The sequence below is a fragment of the Prinia subflava genome (genome assembly GCF_021018805.1).
Source record: "Prinia subflava isolate CZ2003 ecotype Zambia chromosome W unlocalized genomic scaffold, Cam_Psub_1.2 scaffold_37_NEW, whole genome shotgun sequence".
Lineage (NCBI taxonomy): Eukaryota > Metazoa > Chordata > Aves > Passeriformes > Cisticolidae > Prinia > Prinia subflava.
Genome location: NW_026960612.1, coordinates 1,214,146 through 1,235,498, shown reverse-complemented (window position 1 = coordinate 1,235,498; position 21,353 = coordinate 1,214,146). Strand labels below are relative to the sequence as shown.

At 37.9% G+C, this 21,353-nt stretch overlaps 1 protein-coding gene across 2 annotated transcripts in view; it reads right to left on the bottom strand.

Moving 5' to 3' along the window:
- Positions 1 to 826: 826 nt before the first annotated feature.
- Positions 827 to 21,353, bottom strand: part of LOC134565170 (phosphatidylcholine:ceramide cholinephosphotransferase 2-like) — a 54,300-nt gene continuing 33,773 nt past the window's right edge. For both annotated transcript variants that reach the window (XM_063424629.1, XM_063424628.1), the window contains exons 5-6: positions 13,312 to 13,478; positions 827 to 12,568 (exon numbers count right to left, since the gene is read on the bottom strand). In XM_063424629.1, the coding sequence (XP_063280699.1) occupies positions 12,365 to 12,568; positions 13,312 to 13,478 (371 nt within the window). In that variant the 3' untranslated portion in view covers positions 827 to 12,364. The remainder of the gene's footprint in view (positions 12,569 to 13,311; positions 13,479 to 21,353) is intronic.

The following is a 21,353-nucleotide window of genomic DNA, read 5'->3' as shown; positions in this document are numbered from 1 at the left end:
GCGGAGTTACGGTGACGATAACCTGGGATCGTCAGAGGGTGAACGGAAAGCAGCCTCTATCCCACTGCAATCCCCCAGAGTTCACAAATTGGCCCCTTCTGGGGTCTGGGTTTTATACAGTTTATTTCGCCCCAGCATAAGATTTCCCCACAGTTCTTTGTCTCCTTGGAATAGCTATTTGAATGCATCACTGTCCTTGGTCTGCTGAATGGGGTCTCCTCTGGGAGGGAGAAGTGTCAATTTCAGTGGGTGAATGGAAGACCAAATTCTGAATGGACAGGCATTCCCCTTCTATGATAATCATGATGGTTGAGTGCTCATGGCTCCAGTTGCTTCTGGGAGGAGGACTGATGGCTTATCTTGATGTGTCCTCCTTTCTGATGCCAATGGCACAATCTCCAGTTCCTGGCATTGCATTGTCGTCCTCTGAATGGTGGTTTCTGGGTGTTGCTGCCTTGGAATCTGTCAGCTCTGTGTCTGATTTGAACTAGTGTTACATTTTACAGAACATATTTACAGTTTGAATGCATCAAAACATTAATTAACATACTATATTTATTACATTCCATAAAAAAACACGAATTAACATACTATATTTACTACACACCCAAACACCCCAATCCCCTAAACCCACTCAGAACTGTTTTTGAGGGTAACTTCCCCCTCCCTCTAGAACACGCCTTAGTGCACTTTCTCCAGCTGATCAGCAATATAAAATTTAACCCCTAGAGAGGTAATTAGATGTTGAAAAATGCCACTGTCTGGTCTTCTCAATAATTTGCTGCAGCATCAGTGGGTTTAGTAAGTGTTATAAATGCATAGCAAATTAAATTAATAAAAAGAAATTTATTAAATAATTTACAAAATAGAATTTGGAAAAGCTACAAACAAAATCAGTTTCAAGCCCCGGGTCGGCACTGGGTGAACTTAGCTTCGCCTTCTATCGCACTGGAGCTCCCCTGTTCACAATTTCAGTCTCTGCAGGGTCAGTTTATATACAGTTTCTTTGGTTGGACAGGGCATTGCCTCATACTTCTTTGTCTTTCCAATTTCTTTTCCATATTCATGTAATTCTGTCCTCACTGCAGGGACGGCTGAATGGATTTCCGAGTAGAGATGAATACTTGATTCGATTTCTGGGAATCTCGTATTGGGATGCACACCCCGGATGATGGAGGCTAGATCCATATCAAGCGATAATCCTTGCGTCGTTGTCGAGTCCACCTCTGGAGTGGGCTTATCTCTTCTCAGAGTCACTCTCTTTTTTGTTGCAAATTGTGGTCCTTGCCTGAGTTTTGGGCAAGGGCGTTTACAATTCCTGATCATTTTTCTTTAATTCTAAGTCCGAGCGACTGTTACCGTATTCCTTCTAAAACGCGACTGATTTTACACCATTGATAACAAATGCAAGCTATTTCACATTATATTACATGAACATGAATGATTTCACATTTACATTGTATGAACATGAATTATCGCACATCATATATTACAGTAAGTGCTCTTGATATCCCCTCACTAACAGAGAAAAGTGATCATGTTTTGCCCATAGTGCTCCTTCTTTAAAGTGACCCCCTAAAAATAAAAAATGCACAAAATGGTGCTTATCCATTAAAAAGGGTGTTCTTAAACTATATTTTAAACAGTTGAACATTCAGTAAAGATAGCAACAAGTGGCTCTTAAAATAGTGGCTGAAATGTATTAAAAAGCTTTTATGGTTTTATTGCAATTATACAGAAGTTACAGCAATTTCAGAAATACATAAAGCTTTAAATGGTCAAGGTCAGTTTTCCTCTGAGCAATTAAGGCAACTTTCTCTTTCATCTAAACAGCAAGTGGACATTTTACCAGCCATGGATTAGACAAAACAGAAAAACTAAGAGCAGATTTAAACTGGCAGAACAGAATGCAGCTTTTATTTTGTCCATATTTGGCAGAAATTCAGTGGCTAATTACAATGTATACCAATAAAATGCATCTATTAGAAAAAATATGTAAAAACAGGTGAAAATTTAGCTGAACTAAAGATATTTTAAATCTGAGTCTCCAGAAAAGTTTAAGTTCTGTAGTGCAAAAAAAAAAGAAGCTAAGGTATTTAGCACAGCTGAAACAAATTACTGGTTTTGCCTGTTTTCTTTGTACAAGAGCAATCTAGCCTCACTTCCTTCTCAGTCTAGTCAAGAAGCAGAACTTGATTTAAAAAATGCCTTCCTTCCTTATGTATGCAATTGAAAGTTTGGTTTCAGTGGCATATGGCCAATTCTAGGGTGTCCAGAGATTAAACTGCACATTAATTTTGATAAAAATGAGATTAATTTCAAAATTTTAGGTGATAAAATGTAACTTTTGCTCTAACATACCAGTACATAAGTGGATGTTTCAAGTTAAAATAATTGTGGCAACATTAAAATCAGTTTCTCAAATTTAAATTAGAACCAAATAGCCTCTTTTTAAAGCATGAAATTAACAGCAAAACATATCCAAGTACTTTACTTATATTCTGTACACCCCAAATAACTATATGTACAAGTTTTAGCACTATAGTACTTTCCATGGAAATCCTTCCTCTTCAGTTCTGGCATCAGTATAAAAAAAATCACAACCCCTTTAAGGCTGCACTTAAGGAAAAACCATTCTTCAAACTCTTTTACCTCTAATTGAGGAATCAAAGCATTTGATGACTCCATTTTTAACAGGTCAAAAAATAGCTCCATGTAACAAGCAAACAAATATCCCCACAAGAGTAAAGACCATCATGAAAACAAGAATTAAAAATAGAATAGTTCAAGGGAACTAATTTTTCTTTAAAGATAATCAAGTTACAGAGTTAAGGCCCAAGCAGAAGCATTGGAAGTTTAATTAACACAGTAAACTCTCAAAAGCAACATAATATTCTTCTCTCAAACTTAATCTTTGAATCCTACCAATGCTTAGGACTGTTGACCAGCTGTTCTCTGCAGCTGCTGAATTAGCACCCATTCTCTTCAAGTATGATGGGCTGTTGTTTTATATGCTTTATTTGAGTTTGCAGGCAACTTTTGGATTTTTATTTCCACAGGCACTTTATTCATTAAAAACACTCTCCTGGTCAAAAGCACATTGAAAATATTTGAAAGTTCTGAGTTACACTAGTGCACTGAAACATGTTTCTGTAACACTAAAGGTGTAAAAAAAAGCTAAAAAAAAGGTAAAGCTAAAAAAAACCCCACTTTTGGTCAAGTGCATGACACATGCTTGCAAATGTTTTGGTTTTGCAAGGCATTGAAACATGCAGGCATTTGCCTCTTAATATTTCTGTAGGTATTGCAATTTTTTTGTAAATTAAGAAAATACAGTCCATTTTCTCTGAAGCATCTAGTAATTAAGATAGGGAAACTATATTTCAATGTGGCTTAGGACTATTACAGATGACTTTGTTCAATCTTTGGCTTTTTCAAGTGTCCTACTATTAAAGCAGGCACTGAGACAAGCGGGAAGACAATCCAGACTATTGTTACTAGACTATCCACCTTCACACAACAAAAACCCCACCCAGCCCTGCTTTTATCCTAGATGGCGAGTTTGTTTCTGCTTTAAGTTACTCTAAACGTGGAATATTCTTTGCACTGACATAGAAGTTTCATCAAATAGATCTTAGAGACCCATTTACTTCTTGAAGTACTAGGTGGAAGTGATTTAAGAGAATTTATTGCAGTATATAAAGGATAGCAATTTAAGGTACAACCACTTCAGAGCAGTGTGATGCAGTGCCACCAGTGCACCTGGACATGGCACCTGCTCTGCACACTCACATGTCTGGATGAATTAACATCATTATGCTCATTTAAGAGCTGACTATAGCAGGCTTACCATACCTGTCACAGGCAGATAATTTCACAACTGTAAGTTCACAAGTAAGGGGCCTTTAATAGGAACTAAAGGCTCGATATTCTCTGTGGACAGAAAGTGTAGGTATGTAGGTACTGCTGCCCAAAAATTCCTCTCAGAAAGAGGAAGCGCGCTGTCCATTATATACAATAAAATCACAACCAAAGACAGGGGGAAAGGCAACAATAGCTTCTGCAACAGAAGGCACAAGATAGTTTTTCATCTTGAGAAAAACTTGCTTATGAAGCTTTCAAACAAAGCCAGAAAATTTCTTTGTTTCACAATCTAAACAATCTAGTTTAAGGTTCTTTCACGTGTTTTTATGATGTCCTGCTGTGAACTGCCTTGACAATTTTGTTTCACTTCTGTTCTTTAGATAGTTACATGGTCATGTCCATCACAAGTTGTTTGAGCTTTTAATGTTTCAGCAAAATACACATCTATACTGCATAATCAGTGTCCTCCTAATACAGCTTTGTTCATTCCACATCCTCTCCCTCTGCCTCCAAGGCTTCAACAGTGATGATGAAGCCAGAGAATGATTTTCTTTAAACTAGTAGCCTGTCCCTTAATCCTGCCAAGTACAATTCTTATATTTTGGACTGAGTTTCAGAAGATTAGCTATCCTAAAATGCAGGAAAATTTAGAATTGGACATGTAATTTAGAACAATATACACTCCTAATGTCTTCCTGTACTAAAATACTAAATTTTTTCCAGTTTTTATATGAAACAGAAATAGAAAAGTGTTGTATTTATATAAAAAGCATTTGGAACAGGCTTAAAATGTAGCGAAATTCTGTTTTATTGAAAAGGTGTCACAACAGCTTTCCTTAGTGTTTATGTGAAATGAGAGAATACCAGCTCTTTATAATGTTTGAAATTATTAGCACCACAAATGGATATAAGGTTTTTGATTTTTAAAGACGTGGGTGGTTATCTAAATAGTCCAGCTGTATTCATTAGTACACAGGCTGACCATAAAAAATTTCAACTTGAATGTGCCAAGTAAACCACATAGGAAAATTTCTTTAACATGTTTTTTACCAAATTCACAGTTGGCAGTGAAATGTTCATGACAGACAGCACCTCTGGAGAGAAAAGCTACAAGATGCTCCTGTTATTGCTTTTTAAAAGTACAGCTAGTGCAATAGTTGGCTTTGGTTTGGGTTTTTTTTAACACAGTGAACAGATTGCAGCACAAATCACAACGCTAGCTCTAGTATCTTTTGTACATATATAGCAAACCATAACACTCAGTTACTTAACAAAGTATCAGCTATAAAGTGTTATCCTGAAAGTTTTACAACATAAAAGACAACTCTTGCTAATTGTGAAGAATTTATATGAAAATGACACCCAGTTTGCAAAGATCAGTAGAAACTACAGCACCAAAGATTTCTCAATTTGTTATTGTAGTAGTCTTCTCCAATTGCAGAATTGGACCCTAAAGCTACAGAACAATGCCATTTTATCAGCTCCTTATCATGCACGTATTACAGCGTTCTTATATTACCATGTAGGATTCCTCAGCAGCCTAGTTCTCTTCTTGCCTAGTTTTTCCAAGGTTGGAAAAACTCCAGCTCCAATTGACATACAGAGCTATGGATACACAGGATCCAACCTAGGAGAAGTCATGCAAGAAAAGCTGCAGCCAAAGTGAGGTCCTGTACTTTTTTTAGGGAAGTCTTGAGAGTTTTCAAAGTCACATGAAAAGCATGAGAACCACAGCCATCAAACCATTATTTCTGCTTTCACTTTCAGTTTCCTTGGTATAACCCTGACCTCAAAAGCTACCAGAACCTTTTTCACATCTCACACATGCTCTCCTGAATCACAAAAATAGACACAAATAAATGTGCCAAACATTTAAGAATCAAGAATTGATTCCTGAGGGAAAAGAAGTATGTCCTAGTATGTTAGGTTTTGAAACTTGAAATTATTTTCACGTACTAATTGTGGAAAGATGCATCTGACAAGAATGCCTTTTGGCTTTAGGGTTAATTATGAAGTCTTCTCCAATTTAAACCCTACTCTTCTGTATTGAGCCATTTAAAAGACAATAGAAGCAGATGTAGTTAGACAGGAGTCTAAAGCAGCACAGGCTTCAGCATAAGCAGCATTTTGAGTGGCAACAAACTGAAAAAAGTGGAATGCAAACCCAGTTTTTACAGAAGTAACAAAGCACTGCTAAGTTACAGAATGTAAGAGGGGTTGAAGTTCCGGAAAAATTTTTAAGGTTCATACACAAACCCTTCAATGGTAGGGGTAAAAGTAAGCAGGGAAATAAATTTCCTCTTGGTATTCTCAGAACACCTGCCATTTTTAATGAGAAAAAAATAATTTAGAAAGCAAACAGTCCCACTCATCTTAAATGTGACACATACCTGAAGTAACACCCAATTGTATGTTCTGTTGAATTGGAATGCAGCTCTCTGGTTTTACAGAGATTTTCAGCCCCATTTATAGTTTTGATTTGTAATTGACCTTCATTTTTTAGCTATTACCAACTTTAGTACTGCACTGCCAGTCCAAAAGAAGATCAAAAGGACAGGTAAAGATGGCTCACAGCCACCTGTACAGTACAAGTACAACTTTGTTTGCCTTCCTAGGGAAGCTGCTGTGTACTGAATCCAATATTGCTTATGCCAGAGAAACCCCTTTCCACACCCATGTGCCTGCATGGTGTCTGGCCCCAACTGCTCGAGATGCTTTTATTTCAGACTAATTTCTGAAGACTTTTTCTCTTAATTAAAAACAAACAAACAAAAAAACCCCACCAAAAGTAATCTCCAAACATATTTCAGCAAAGATACTTTGTGAAAATTGATCTCAATTGGCACAAAGGAGATTCTTCTGTAGTAATTCTTTGCAGTGTCAGAAATGCTAACCTCCTTAAGACCATATTATGCTGAGAGAAAACTCAAGAGCTGACATTATTATTAAGGCACAGCTTGAAAGAAGAGTATTTCTCCTAGAAGAAACCCATGCACAGACACTTTGAAACACCTTAGATACTGTATCCGAGATCTGCAATTTTTCCATTGACATTTACCAGAACTAAAACCAGTTATGTTTAACCATACAGACAGCAAATAAAGACAAAAGCACTCACTCCTCATCCAGCAGAAGGACTGGATCAACCGCTACAGAACCATTTCAAAAAGTGCCAACACTAACTATAATAGCATAACATAGCATCTTTTTTCAACTGTAGTACAGGTGAGACTGCATGTAACATGCAGCCAATATAATTTTAATTCAAAAAGTCACACATTGCTCCTCTCAGTAAGAAGTGGTCTGCCCTTTCCTCCTACCTAGTTTGCATCTTAAAGGTTAGTACACAGCCAAGAGTCACAGAAAACAAACAGCTAGTTATTTGCTCAACTCTAAGTCCTTTGCAATTAAAAAAAATTCACTGAGAAAAAGTCAAACCTTTGTGGATTTTTAATCACTGATTTACAGTAGAAAGAAGGAATCTTCAACACCAGTATTTCATACACACATTAGAAACTGCACAGTATTGTTACTTCCTTTTTAAACATCATTCAGGCATTGAGTGTTTAGTTAGGAAAGATGAGTTCAGAACTGAAAAGTTTCTCTGCAATACATGAGCTACCTGTATCTAGCCTGACATTCTTATGTGCTGCTTTCTAGGTTAATAAGATTTAATCATATGGTTAAATCCATGGAAACTGAAGCTAACTAGAAAAAAGCTTCAGTATGTTTTAAGAATTGCAGCTCTTTGTTCTTGTTTTAGAAACTATTAGTGACAGCTTGCAGGAACAACTTATAAAAAACTGCTAATAATATTTAAGTACTTTAATCTCCAAGCATCTCTCACTGAGTTGGGTTTTGTTTTTATATTGTAAGTTTGGATGAGAGCCAGCAGAGATACACAGCTGTACCATAGAATGATGTGCTTAATACTGATGCTTCCTTATAGGTCTAGGGGATTTTTTGCAGAACTATTACACAATTTAAATCTACACTTCTTAGAAGTTAACTCATTTTCATGCAAAAAGCAATATATGATCGCCATCTACTTCAGTGTTTTCATTTTCCTTCCTTTTCCTTATAAATACTACAACAAATGCCTTTGTCTCTATTCTGTTTAACAGCACTTCTCTCTGGATTCTAAGAAGCATCATAAAGTGGCACATGAAGGCTTACTTATAAGCAAAGTTATTTTAATGGCATGCTAAGATATTTTTCTCATGTGCACTTAAGCAGCAACACTCATTTGAATGATGCCTAATAGGAGTATTTACTTTTAAGATCCCTATTCTCAGTAACTGAATTTAAGACATTGATTTTACAATGCCTGGAATAGAACACTTCAATACAGAAGTGTTCAATCTTATAGCATCCCTCTAATTTTGTGTGCCTTTATAAGAGTTCTAGGTAAGTCCAAAACATGTACATTGTAAAAATATGAAGATGACAATGGAGCTCTACAACTATTAGATCTGCCAGTAAAGCAAAATGGTTCCAGTCCAACTGGCAGCTTTGACCCATTTTCAAAATTACCCCATGAATCCCAAAGATTCAAGGTTTATGCATTAAAAAACAACAACACCACAAATCCACCAAAACCACAAAAAAACAAAAACCCCACTGCCAAAAAAAAAAAAAAAAAAAAAAAAAAGAATCCCCACAAACAAACATAAAAACTAAGAGCTATGGGAAAGTTCACTTGAAGTTAATGGAAAGACTACACCTTGCACTGAAGTTAATGGATCTGTCTCTAGAACAGTAAATCCCATCTAATGGAATGAGAAAAAGAATTTGGGTTAGTACCAAACAACTTAGGATAAACTGTCTAGCCAGATACTACTGATAGGAGAAAGCCAGAGATTGAACAAATTCTGGTTTAAGACCCTGGTAGGTGGATTTGCAATAATCCAATTAAGAAAATGGTCTTGCATCTCTTTTAGGACTTCCCAGTTCTATGTTGTTGAGCTTTATTTCTCTATTACATGAAGGTAGTGTATTTTAAGAAACTTTTTTTCGTCTCCTTCTCTCTTTTTTTTTTTTTTTTAAGGAAGGCAGCAAATCCAGTAGTAGGGTTTATAGCAATGTTTAGCACAGCTATTTTTGCTACTACGCCACCTGTGGCGATCTTTCCAAGAAAACAGCAGTGAAGGATGATTAACAGTTAGTACCATTCATGTCCACATGGGAGTGCTAATCACGTACCGAAAAAGGTGACCATTTACAGTGCTTTCAAGTAGACGTTAACAATTTCTGGCATTAGAAGTAAGCATCCGTAGCATGACCACTTAGTGGCATATTTCTTTAAATGCTCAAGTTAACATTTAAAATCCAGATTGAAATTTAAATTGGGCATTTTAAGAAAGCCCATTAGCATTTAGGTCATACTGACAGGTCAGGTGTACAGATGTAGTGGGTTTTTTATTAAGTATCTGTAAAGTTGAACATGTAAATGCTCTTCAGTTGAGAGGAGCATGTTATAGTCAGAGTAAAGGGGCAGCTCATGTGACATCTGAGAAATATTACTGTAACTAGGAAAAATAGTGACACACTGCAAAGTATTGGGCACATACAGACCAAATAATATACTGATCCACTTGATTGTAGGCTTAAGCAAAGACCAAGTTTCTCCTTTTTACCTACTACAATCTCTTGCCTCTCAGGATGAAACTATACTTTCAGCTTTGTATACATTTGTATACAATGATCAAGATGTTAAAATTAGTAGTTTTTATGTAGCAGTTGCAGTTTGAATTGGATAAACTACTACAGCAGTAAAAACTAGAATATACCATTACTTATCCCATTTTATCACCTTACATATAGGTCTTGAGATATCAAATACAGTTACACCATCCAAGATTGTAAAACCAATTAAAAACTATTGAGAACGCGCACAGAATTGGGGCTTTCTGCTAATTAAACAAACACACACATACCCCTTTGAGAGTTTTCATACAATGGATAAATATTAAGCACTTAAGGGAAGACTGAGCCAGAACAGGAATCAAGTATTTTGAGCCAGAGCTGCTACTTAAACTTTCCTTTTGTATTACAATAGAAGTCTTTATCAAATTCAGCAGTAGAATGAAAGTTCACACAGCCCAACAAAAGCAGTCTTTACTTGGTTCTATTTTATCCCTTTCACATCTTTTTCTTTCAGAAAAAGGAATAAGTGTAAAAAACCTCAAACACCTCATCCTGCACAAAGATGTGCTTTGCTGATCTATTACAGAAACCCCACTGAAGCATGGTGGTGGTGGTTATGCAGACAATTAGATATCTAGACTATCAAAGTGTTTATTTTTCAGCCACCAGATGAAAACCCACTGCTTAAGCTCCTTCAGTAATGCGTTTCATCATGCTATTTTCAAGGCACGGTGACCACTAATGAAATCCATTCATAACTCCTAAAAGATAGTATTACTACAAGTGGATTAACATGACCATATTTAAGGTATCACAAAGCTTAGATTTTAGCTTAAAAAATTATGATCTATGAAGTAGTACTTATATAACAAGGATCTTGGGAGATCTACTGACTGGTGTTGAACAGATTCATTTATATGAGAGAAAAAGGATTCAAAAGTTTTTTGATACAGGCTTTTTAGCTGTTCAAGGTCTGCAAGATGCAAGCAAATGAAAGCACAGATATGCCCACACACACCCAACTTCAGGGGCATATTATCAGTCTACTAAGCTCATTTTAAATAAAAAAACCAAACATCAGGAGAATTTCTTTCTTACCTAAGTTTTTCCAAAAATGTATTGAAAGGAACACTTTTTATTGTATTATTTTGATAATGTACAAAAATATTTGAAATGCACATCAAAAATATTCTCATGTACAACTCAGAGCAATGATCCCCTTAACTGAAAACGATTATACTTGAATACTCTGTATTTCATTTTATAACTTTAACTGAAGTTGTCATTATTTAAATTGTAGTCACACTTGTCACTTAGTTCAAGACATTCTTAAAATATGCAGCATTTTGTTTATATTAGTATCACCTCAACACTTAATGGAGTTCTATCTTTTCATTAGGTTTTAGTGAAGATCTGAAAATAATATTGAGTTAACTGCAGAAATTAATAGAGAATATAAATGGCTAAACATGGTGTGCTAATTTTCTACTTTGCTTTCACAACAATACAAAGCAACATAAACTAACAAGAAACAGGTAGCTGTTAATCTGTGGTTTTGTTACATGTTCACCCCATAGTAATATCCCCCATTCATCAGCCAACTTGTTTAAATAGCCATTTTAGCTGGACTGAAACCCTGGGGAAAAAAGGTAATCTACATTCGAGTTCTACCACAGTGTAATTTGATATGAAATTATTTAGGTTGTAATTGAAGAAATGATGCTGTTGTAGATATTTCACCTTAGCACTTTTTTTTTTTTAAAGTAAGTCACAGAAACATGTATCAAGAGGCAAAAGACAAAAAAATAAATTCAATGGAGAATTATGGCTCCCAAGCAAGCCTGCTACATAGCTTCAGCAAGAGATTGCTACTAAAATTAAAACATTTATTTCAAATGTAGCCTCATTCTGGACCTGGCTTTGCATTCCTCAAGCAGGTGAGAGCTGTACAACTTTTGCCTGCATCAAGAACTCTATAATCACTCTTCCCAGTAAACCATTTTGTTTAAGGTGTGTGCTTTTGAGTATCTATGCATTTATATACACTGACAGGTATTGTATATCTATATACACAAGGCCAGCTGCAATTCAAGATTTAGATGTTGAAACTGTGTCCCTTATTAAAGATAAAATTTTAGGCTCCTTGAGCTCTGATGTTAGCAGCTATTTCTAATTTGCAAATTCATCAGGTAGCACAACTATTTAAATATAAAATTATTAATAAAAATGTAAAAACTGGTATATAGTAGAATACATGGGAGTTAATAGTGTTAAGTAGTATTTTCAGGTCATAAGATATTCATACCCGCAGCGTGTAAAAAAGTCAGACTTGCTTCCAGCTGTACCAGTCACACAAAGGCCTTACCTTCATTAGCAAGAATAATGCAACAAACCACTTCCCACAATTGTGTTATTTTTTTATACACCTCAATACAGCAATATCATGCCTTTACATTTCAGCATGTTTTTGCCCTTACGCACTCCAGAGCTCTGAAGATGAGACTTTTGGGTGCTTCTGTGGATGAGTGATAGTAACGGAAGTGTTACTGTGGTCTTTGGCACCTCTATCTCCTTAATAAAGCAAAGTCCTGCTCCAATTTTTCTTTAATAAAAAAATCCCATCAGTGGTGCATTTCATTAGCACTGAAGAGTAGAATAGGTCTGAACAGCCTGACAAGAGGAAAACATCTGAAATGCAATATATGCGTCTACAATTGTCTTTCCATCAATTGCACAGAAGCTTGGCCCACTTCCTCAGTTACAGTCTTCTTAAGAAGAACTTTGGTTACAAATGTTTTGGTTAAAAAAAAAATCAAAAATGAAAAAAACAGACCAGATGCTTTCCTTCTTTTCTTCAGGTAGATTTTTCATTGTCCTCTCCTGTCTTCTGAACCCGTGAATACTTTTTGCATGAAGATTTGAAGCAGCTGGGAGGCCAAGATATTGGCCAGGAAAAACTGCAAGGAACAGAGCCTTGCACATTCTTCTCGAAGAAATAAAATATTGGATACCACCATGCTCGAGAGAGAAAATTCGTCTGCAAAGACACCTTTAAAGTCTGTATTGGCACAAGCATGTAAAGAGGAAAAGGCAACTGTCAGTTTAAAGGCTTATAATCAATTACAATTAATCAAGACAACAGCAAAAATGCAATGCATTTGCATGCATTTCTGCAAAGACAGTGAGTATTTAGCCTAGAAAACACAGAATTGAGATAGACATAGTCCAAATGCATACTACAAACTGAGCAACTTTACCACAATGAGATACTTTGTTGCTGTGCAAAATTGGGGGCAACAAGCACTTAGGCCCTTTTCCATATGAGTGCTTTCAGGCACGTTGTGTTTCCACTGATGAGTAATAGCTGAGAATTAGATTAAATGGGCTTAAGATCTATGCTTCTTACTTGTAAGTGTTGCTGAAACAACAGCAGCAGCAACCTTCTGAACAGTGTACCTTTAATGACATTTACACAAGAATTGTCACTAGAATTGTAGGACTGTCTAGGTAATTTCAGTCGGCCAGAAATTTTATTACTCAACTACTGCTTATTCATAAGCTGAGACAAAGAAGGGCGATTCTATACATCAACTACAGCATTAAAACCTCAAAAAGTATTTTTAAGACAAATTAATATTATTTACTTAAATAACAATGAAGTGAAATTCCTTGCCCATTCTGTTTAAACTTCAATATGGAACACCTATTTTTATTCTATTAAAATTAAGAACTAACTTTCACCTTTAGGCAATTTTAACAAATGCATGCTACACATTGATTGTGAAGGTATTTGCCACTCACCTTTTCATTAGCCAATGAGTGGTACCACCAGAAGAGCCGCGTGGTGATATAGTAGGCAATGATGACATCTACAGTATAGTGTTCATGAGCAACCAGGATACAAATGATGCCAGCAGCACTCATCAGCCAGCAGATTAAGTGATACCACCAGAGGTCACATGGTGAATCTGTGAGACAGGGAGGTGACAGGGAAAAAACAGCAAAAAGCAATCTCTGTTATTCTAACAATCTACAAAAGGAAGGGGAAAATATAAAAAAAATAATGTAAGGCTACTAAATTTGAACATATAAATCATATCACACTGGTACAGACCACCTGCTTTGATTTGAATGAATCTACATAATGAATTATGCAAACTTACCGAGGTGTTCTTTTTAAAATGAGCACAAGATGGGTTAGTTAGACAATGCTGCCACCCATTTTCTAGTCAAATTAAGTTTTCCAGGTAAATAATTTCTAGGATTTGAGGCGCAGAGGAAGAGACAAAATTGAAGTAAAACATACACCCAAGTTAAATAACCAGAGTGTATTTAATCTTTTCACAGTCTATATTTGAGTAAACTCAAGTCCCTAGAATTGATACAACCTGAGCAGAGATCACAAATTAAACAGAAAACGACACTTATTTTAATTCTTAGGTTTTAATTCATTTGCATGAAGCCTCAGTTCTGTGAAACAAAATATACTGTACAGAAAAGGACAGTATGTGAATTTATACCCTTTAATGAAAGATTTAACAAATGGGAGCAAAGCTATTCAAAATGCATTTCAGCCACTTCAGTGGAAAAGTTCTCCTATATTTCTTTCCCCATTGAAAAAATGCCCTGAGTGTCACAACAACCACTCATAACTTCTGACAGGCTAACTGGCTTCATTTCACTCCCAGTGGGAGGTTTTGGCACCTCTTGCCTTGTCGGGTAATGGTCAGACTTTACTTTCACACAATACCAGCAGAAAAGTTACTGATCTCAACAAGCCTACCCAGTAGGCTCTCAGAGGCCTGTGCAAAATAATAACTGTAGGGCCATTTTTTGGTGCAAGTGTCAAAACAATAAATTCTTTAAACTCTCCCCAAAATACTGAAGACAGATCTCCACCTACTGATTTTTTTTTTTTTTTAAGATAGAAAGCCAAGTATTCTCAAGAAGTTGATGAAAACAGCATTGAGCAAGACAGACATACCAAGGCTAAAAATATGAAGAACTATTATAGTGAAAAATGTGGTATGTAGAGAATAAGTGAAAAAATGGTAGAGTATGAAAGGAAGAGCAGAGCAAAAACTCCACTAAGCCAGACATAAAAACCTCAGAATGCATCTCACACCAAAGACATGATACCAAAAGAGCAAAAAAGACCGCCATAAGCAGCCTCTAATTCAGAGCAATTATATGGGAGGTAAAAAAATGAAAGCTATGCATTTCTCACTTAGAGAGCACAATTTCAGTGAAATATATGCCTAACAATTAGGCAGCAAAGAGCTAATTACAAAAATTTGTATGCTAAAATTGCTCCAATCCCTTATAGTATAAAGTACAGGAGACACTAGCCCAGAAAATATTGGATTGTCTTCATCTTTCCTGGTACAATTGAGTACGTGAATAGCATTAAAATACAATGTAACAGACACAACAAGACAAGCTAACTCTGTTATTAGGATATTTTCCTAATATTGCTCTGGTAATTTTGATGAGTTACAAATGCCATTCCCCCAGTAACAGTCACATTACAGTAAAGACCTAGGCCTAAGAATCATCAGACTATAATCAGCATATTAAATCACTGTTCAAAACAGAACATCTCCAATCTGCGATGTGGCGTCTATCGCATTCAAGAGGCCCTTTTATTCGGTGGTTTTTGTTTAAGGCAGAATGCAGCACTGCAGCACCTTGTTCCCTCAGCATTTTAATAAAAGGAAGGCATCAAACTAATGCGGATTAGTCTTAGTTTTGTTTCAGTGAGAATTACTCATTCCCATGAGACAAGGTAGCATTTGCATGCTTTGGGATACATAGGAGGGAAGATTCCAACTCCAAACATGTGAACTGAGAAGGGAACTCCTCACTACATATTCATGAGCGGCCAAGCTCCTAGGATAGAAGCACTGCTCACCATATATTAGATTTAGAAGTCAGTGCTAAGTTCTCTAACACTTCAATAGATACTCTGGGTGCAGCACAGAAGATTTTTCCTCCCATGCCCTAGAGCAATATAAAGCCAGGGAGAAAACCATAACTGCATCTTCTGCATGCTTGCCAAATTCTTATCAACTACAAGAAGCATTAAGTAGGAGACTTGAGCACAAGGCATCCAAAGAGCATGAATTAACTTTTCAAAGTTACTTTGCTTCTGGATGCAGTATAAGTGTGCAATGATCTGGGAATACACAAGACAGAGAGTCAAACAGACTTGATTAGCATAGCTAGTTTGATAACCAAGATGCCATGGCAGGAACAAACAGAACTGTGAAAATTACAGGAGATGGGATTACACCTGCTTACGGGAAGAGAGAAGATTCAATCAACTTCTGCAAGCAAAGAATTGTTGTAAAATGCATGAGTTTTCTGTGTGATTTTTAACCTGATTATTGTAGTAGAAATCATTAACCTGTTTGAAATAGTATATAAGCTTTTGGGAAACCTGAGTAAAATGGAATTCTGATCACGGAATCAGTCTTCCCATTTCTCAATCAATCGCCAATAACTGGTGCCCCGTGTGAGGAGAGAAGAACCAGCTACCCAATGGCAATTGGCGACGCCCCTGGAACTGATTGTGACTGTGAGAGAACCGTGTTTGGGCCCACAATTGCCTGTACGCTGCGACGTGATAGGTGAGCCAGGGGAACTCAAGGTATGGGACAGGACGTGTCCGACGAGAGAGATGTTAATGAAACCATGCTACGCTTGCTGAGCAAGCATGGTTCCCCCGTCCTTAAGCAGGACCTTAAGTCGCTCCTACGATGGGTGTCACGCATGTTCCCCGATACCACCCCTTCCTCTGTTCTTACTCTCTGCTACTGGGACAAGGTCGGCGTAAAGCTCTACGACCTGGCTACACTGCCTGGCCACGAGCCAGAGCTACGCCTGCTTCCTGCATGGAAGGTGGTTATGGAAGCGATTAAAAAAGAGGGGGGGAGCGAGGCAGCCTGCGAGGCTACTGCGGAGACGGCCCCGGAGGCTGTGCCAGACCGAAACCTGCCCAGGTCCCGCTCCCCGTCCCTGTCCACACCCCCTCCCTGACGAATGCCAGGGATAAAGCCCAGCTGCCAGCTGCACCCCCACCGGGATCCCACCAGCGACCCCAGAGCCGCCGAACGCTAACCGCTTATGGGGACTCTGACTCTAGCAGTGACAGAAAGCCATTCGACCCCAGCCCCGAAAATGATCCGGACTTACTCGCTTCAAATATGCATAACAATTGGTTACAGATAAAAAAGAAAGCCCTTAAAGACAGAGACTTTGCCTTTATTTGGCTAATCAATGCCTCTTCAAGTTTCACCAAATGGCCAGCTTTTACAGCAAATCATCTCACAGCACGGGACAGCAACGAGTGCAGACACAAGTCCCACAGCACACGCAGCAGCTGACACAGTAACCAGGAGCAACCTTCAGCTTCCAGCCGGCCCTGTTGCCATGAATTTTCCTGGTTTGCTGAGCGTTCATATTAAAGGAGAAGTGAGCAGCTTCTCACGCTCGTGAATGTAAACACAGGACCATGTTTTGTAAATACTGCCCTTGTTATGAATTCCTTCTCAAGGAGAAGGGGAGGTTGAATGACAGCCTCCTTGACCAATGTGGTTGAGAGGTGGGAATACTACCCTCCAATCCATGGTCACCTTGCTATAGGTGTATAATAGGGAAATAAACTAAGGGGCAAGTCTTCTGCCCTGCATGCTCTGTTGCACCCAGACCTGTGTCCCCAGTCTGTTTTCTGGTAGGCCTCGCGGTGATACCGGCCCAGCCCCTATCCACCGGACCATCTCCAACCTATGTGCAGCCACCCCAAGAACTGCAGTAACGTTGTCTAATTGCTCAGTTTTTGTCTCCCTACAGGAAATCTAGGGACTCTTCCCAGGTCCTCTCAGGAGTGGGTGGAAACAGTCAAAGCTATCAAAGCCAACACCTGGTACAGATCACAGGGGTTGAGGGGAGGGTGGCAACTGTCAGGCCTTATGTGTTTTCTGCGCCGCTAGTTTTGTGGGGGGGAGATGTTCTATCTCAGTAGGGAATTTTTATGCAGTCAAATTTTGTATAAAGGTCATTGAAGCGCGCGACTTTAAAACTAACCTAGGGAAAAAAAAGTTTGGTAAATTAATGTCTCAAGTTCTTAACAGGAAAGGGGGAGCTGAGGATGGCACCCCTGCTGAGAAGACTGCAGAAAGCTCTTTTACGTTTTCAGTCTTTTTTGTTCTTGATGAACTCTAAACAAATGGTTACAGCCTTTGAGTGAGAACTTAATGCAGAACTGCTTCTCTCCTTCTCTTGTTTAGTTTATCATCAAACCGAGGTTAAATACAAATGTGTTGAATGTGAGATACTCTAGTACTGTGCATCTCATAAAAGATGAGGTATTTGCTGTCAATGTGATCCATCAAGATGGATCAGAAATAATGCACAAATTCAACGATTAATGTGTCTATGTAAATTTGATCCACCTGAACAATTAGAGCACAGTGGCTTACTGCCACTGAGAATAAGGATATGATGATTTCCTGACTATCATGATATTTACTGAGAATTGTTTCTAGTGCTCAGATATAGTCTGTAAAACTTACATGCTTTTGACAACTTACATGCTTTTGACAAAGATTGTGATAACCAGTTTGATTTTTAGTTCAAAATACATCTCCCTGGAAATATTTGGGCTGGCAAATAGGCATGCGTTCAATTTCTGCACAACCCTTGCAAATTTCAACTGAAATCAAAACTTTACATGATGCTCAAAAAAATTTTTGGGAGCAAGCTCCCTATTAGAAATCCCAAATGCAGAACGAAGTCTTTTGTTTAGCTTGCTAAAGAGAGATTCAAACCTTTTTATCACCTAAAAGACTTAATTTAAAAGTTCAACATGCACTGCAGAGCTTGGTAAACTAGCAAGCTGCATGCTAGGCACCTAAACTGCCTTTCCTTTTAATAATTTTGCATCTAGCAAAACAGCCTTATGCCTTAATATTTCAGTGGGACTCAGAAAAACCAGACTCTCTGCTAATTATCGAATGGGTCTTTTTGCCTAACAATATGCCCAAGACTATTTCCATGCAAGATGAACTTATGGCCATGTTGATTGTCAAGGCTCGTCAAAGACTGACCTCTTTGGCTGGGAAAGATTTTGATCGCATCTATCTACCTCTCACAATGTTTTATTTGAATTGGTTGCTACAGATGTCTGAAAAATTGCACATTGCTTTAACAAATTACCCAGGGCAGATATCTATCCATCTGCCTAAACACAAATTATTAAGTTCGTCTTTTAACTTAATCCCCAAGCCAAAGAGAAGTGAGACTCCTTTGCAAGCTATGACAATATTCACAGATGGGTCTGGGAAAACCCATAAATCAGTGATTGTATGGAGGGACCCTGAAACTGGAACTTGGCAATCTGATATTGCTGTTGTTGAAGGGTCTCCACAAATAGTGGAACTAGCTGCCGTGGTCAGAGTGTTTCAGAAATTCAGCACACCTTTTAATCTGATTACTAACTCCGCATATGTTTCAGGTATTGTACAGAGAGCAGAGAATTCTGTTTTGAAAAATGTTAAAAATGACATTCTTTTTTCCTGGTTAAAACTACTGGTCTCTGTTAGACCAAAGGACGGCTCCTTACTTTGTGATGCATATCAGGTCACATTCTAATCTACCTGGCTTTCTCACTGAAGGTAATGCCCAGGCAGACTTGTTAACCTTATCAGTGCAGCATGTTTTGCCTAACAAAATAGAGCAAGCTAAACTGAGTCACTCCTTTTTTCACCAAAATCCTGGGGCTTTGGTAAGACTTTTTGGATTAACTCCAGCACAACCCTCTAATATCATTTCTATATGCCCTGACTGTCAGTGTTGCTCCCTTCCTAATGTGAACACAGGGGTCAACCCGAGAGGTCTACAGAGCCTGCAAATTTGGCAGACAGATGTGACACACATTCCTGAATTCGGCCGCTTGAAATTTGTGCATGCTTCTATTGATACCTTTTCAGGTGCTCTGTTTGCCTCAGCTCACACGGGAGAGACAGGGAAAGACGGGAGAGACAGGGAAAGACGTTTGCTGTCATTTCGCTGCTGCCTTTGCCACCTTAGGAATTCCGCAGCAGATTAAGACAGATAATGGACCCGCATACATTTCCCGTAGAGTTGCAAACTTCTTCTCCTTATGGGGTATCACCCACAAAAGAGGGATACCTCACTCACCCACAGGACAATCAGTTATAGAACGTGCCCATGGCTCTCTCAAACGTCTTCTGTTACAACAAAAGGGGGGAGCTGGGGACATTCCTGCTGAAAGATTACGCAAAGCCCTGTATGTTTTTAATTTCTTGAATTGTTCAATGACAGACTTAAATCCCCTCAAATTATTGAACTTGCTACTGTTGTCAGAGCTTTTCAAAATTTTTCTCTTCCTTTTAATCTAGTAACAGATTCAGTTTATGTTGCAAAATCATGAAGCCTCAGCTCTAAAAGAAAGTGTAAAACCTCCAAACAGATGATGGATTTGAATAGCTGAATAAACTCCTAAGAAGCTAAAGACTCCATAAATAAATTAGAAATTTAGTTAAAATAAGCTTATATGTATTAGACATTATATTATGTATTGTTATAATTATTCCTTATCTTTTACAGTGTGTTTAAACTAAAAGTAGAATCTGGATCTTGGCTAGATAACCTCTTTAGTAGCTGAGGTTTGACACCTTGGCTAAAGGATTTTCTTAGGATAGGAATGCATGTAATGATTTTAATAATAATTGTATTAGTTATGATACCTTGCTTGCTTCAGTGTGCACAGAGATTAATTAATAAAGCCATCAAGGGGTTGTTCTTGGTTAATACAGAAGGGGAAGATATAGGAATTCACAAGACAGAGAGTCAAACAGACTTGATTAGCATAGCTAGTTTGATAACCAAGATGCCATGGCAGGAACAAACAGAACTGTGAAAATTACAGGCGATGGAATTACACCTGCTTACGGGAAGAGAGAAGATTCAATCAACTTCTGCAAGCAAAGAATTGTTGTAAAATGCATGAGTTTTCTGTGTGATTTTTTAACCTGATTATTGTAGTAGAAATCATTAACCTGTTTGAAATAGTATATAAGCTTTTGGGAAACCTGAGTAAAAGCGAATTCTGATCACCGAATCAGTCTTCCCGTCTCTCATCAATCGCCAATACAATGATGCTGTTTTCAAGCCACAAAATTCCCTACAACCACCTGCAGCTGACCTGCACAGAGCTAGTGTGCACAATTACTACAGCATGTTTTATCCAAAATTTAAATAACCTGTCAACAAATGCTGAAAAGCTATATTGTTTTAATCAAGTAATAAACACTTACATAAAGATAGAGGTGACACGTTTAGTCACATTGCCCTTAATTAAAGCCCACAACACTTATAGTCAGCCTTACCACAATCCCTAGGAAGGCGATGGAAAAGCTCATCCTTGAGACCATCACTAAGCATGTGGAAGACAAGAAGGTGATCAGAAGTAGTTAGCATGGATTCACCATAGGGAAGTTATGCTTAATCAGCCTGATTGCCTTTAAAAAGTGGAAAACTGGCTGGATAGATAACAGGAGACAACAGGCTATTGTCTATGTGAACTTCAGACTTCTGACACTGTCTCCCATGATATCCTCACAGGCAAGGCTGAACAATTGGTGAGGGTGGACTAAGAACTGGCTGAATGGCAGGGCTTGGTGGGTTTTTAATCAGTGGCACAGTCTAGTATTGTTTAACTTACTCATCAACAACTTAGATGAAGTGATAGAGTTCATCTTCAGTAGGTCTGCTGAGAATACAAAGCTCAGAGGAGTGGTGCTGTGCTGCCCTTCAGAAGA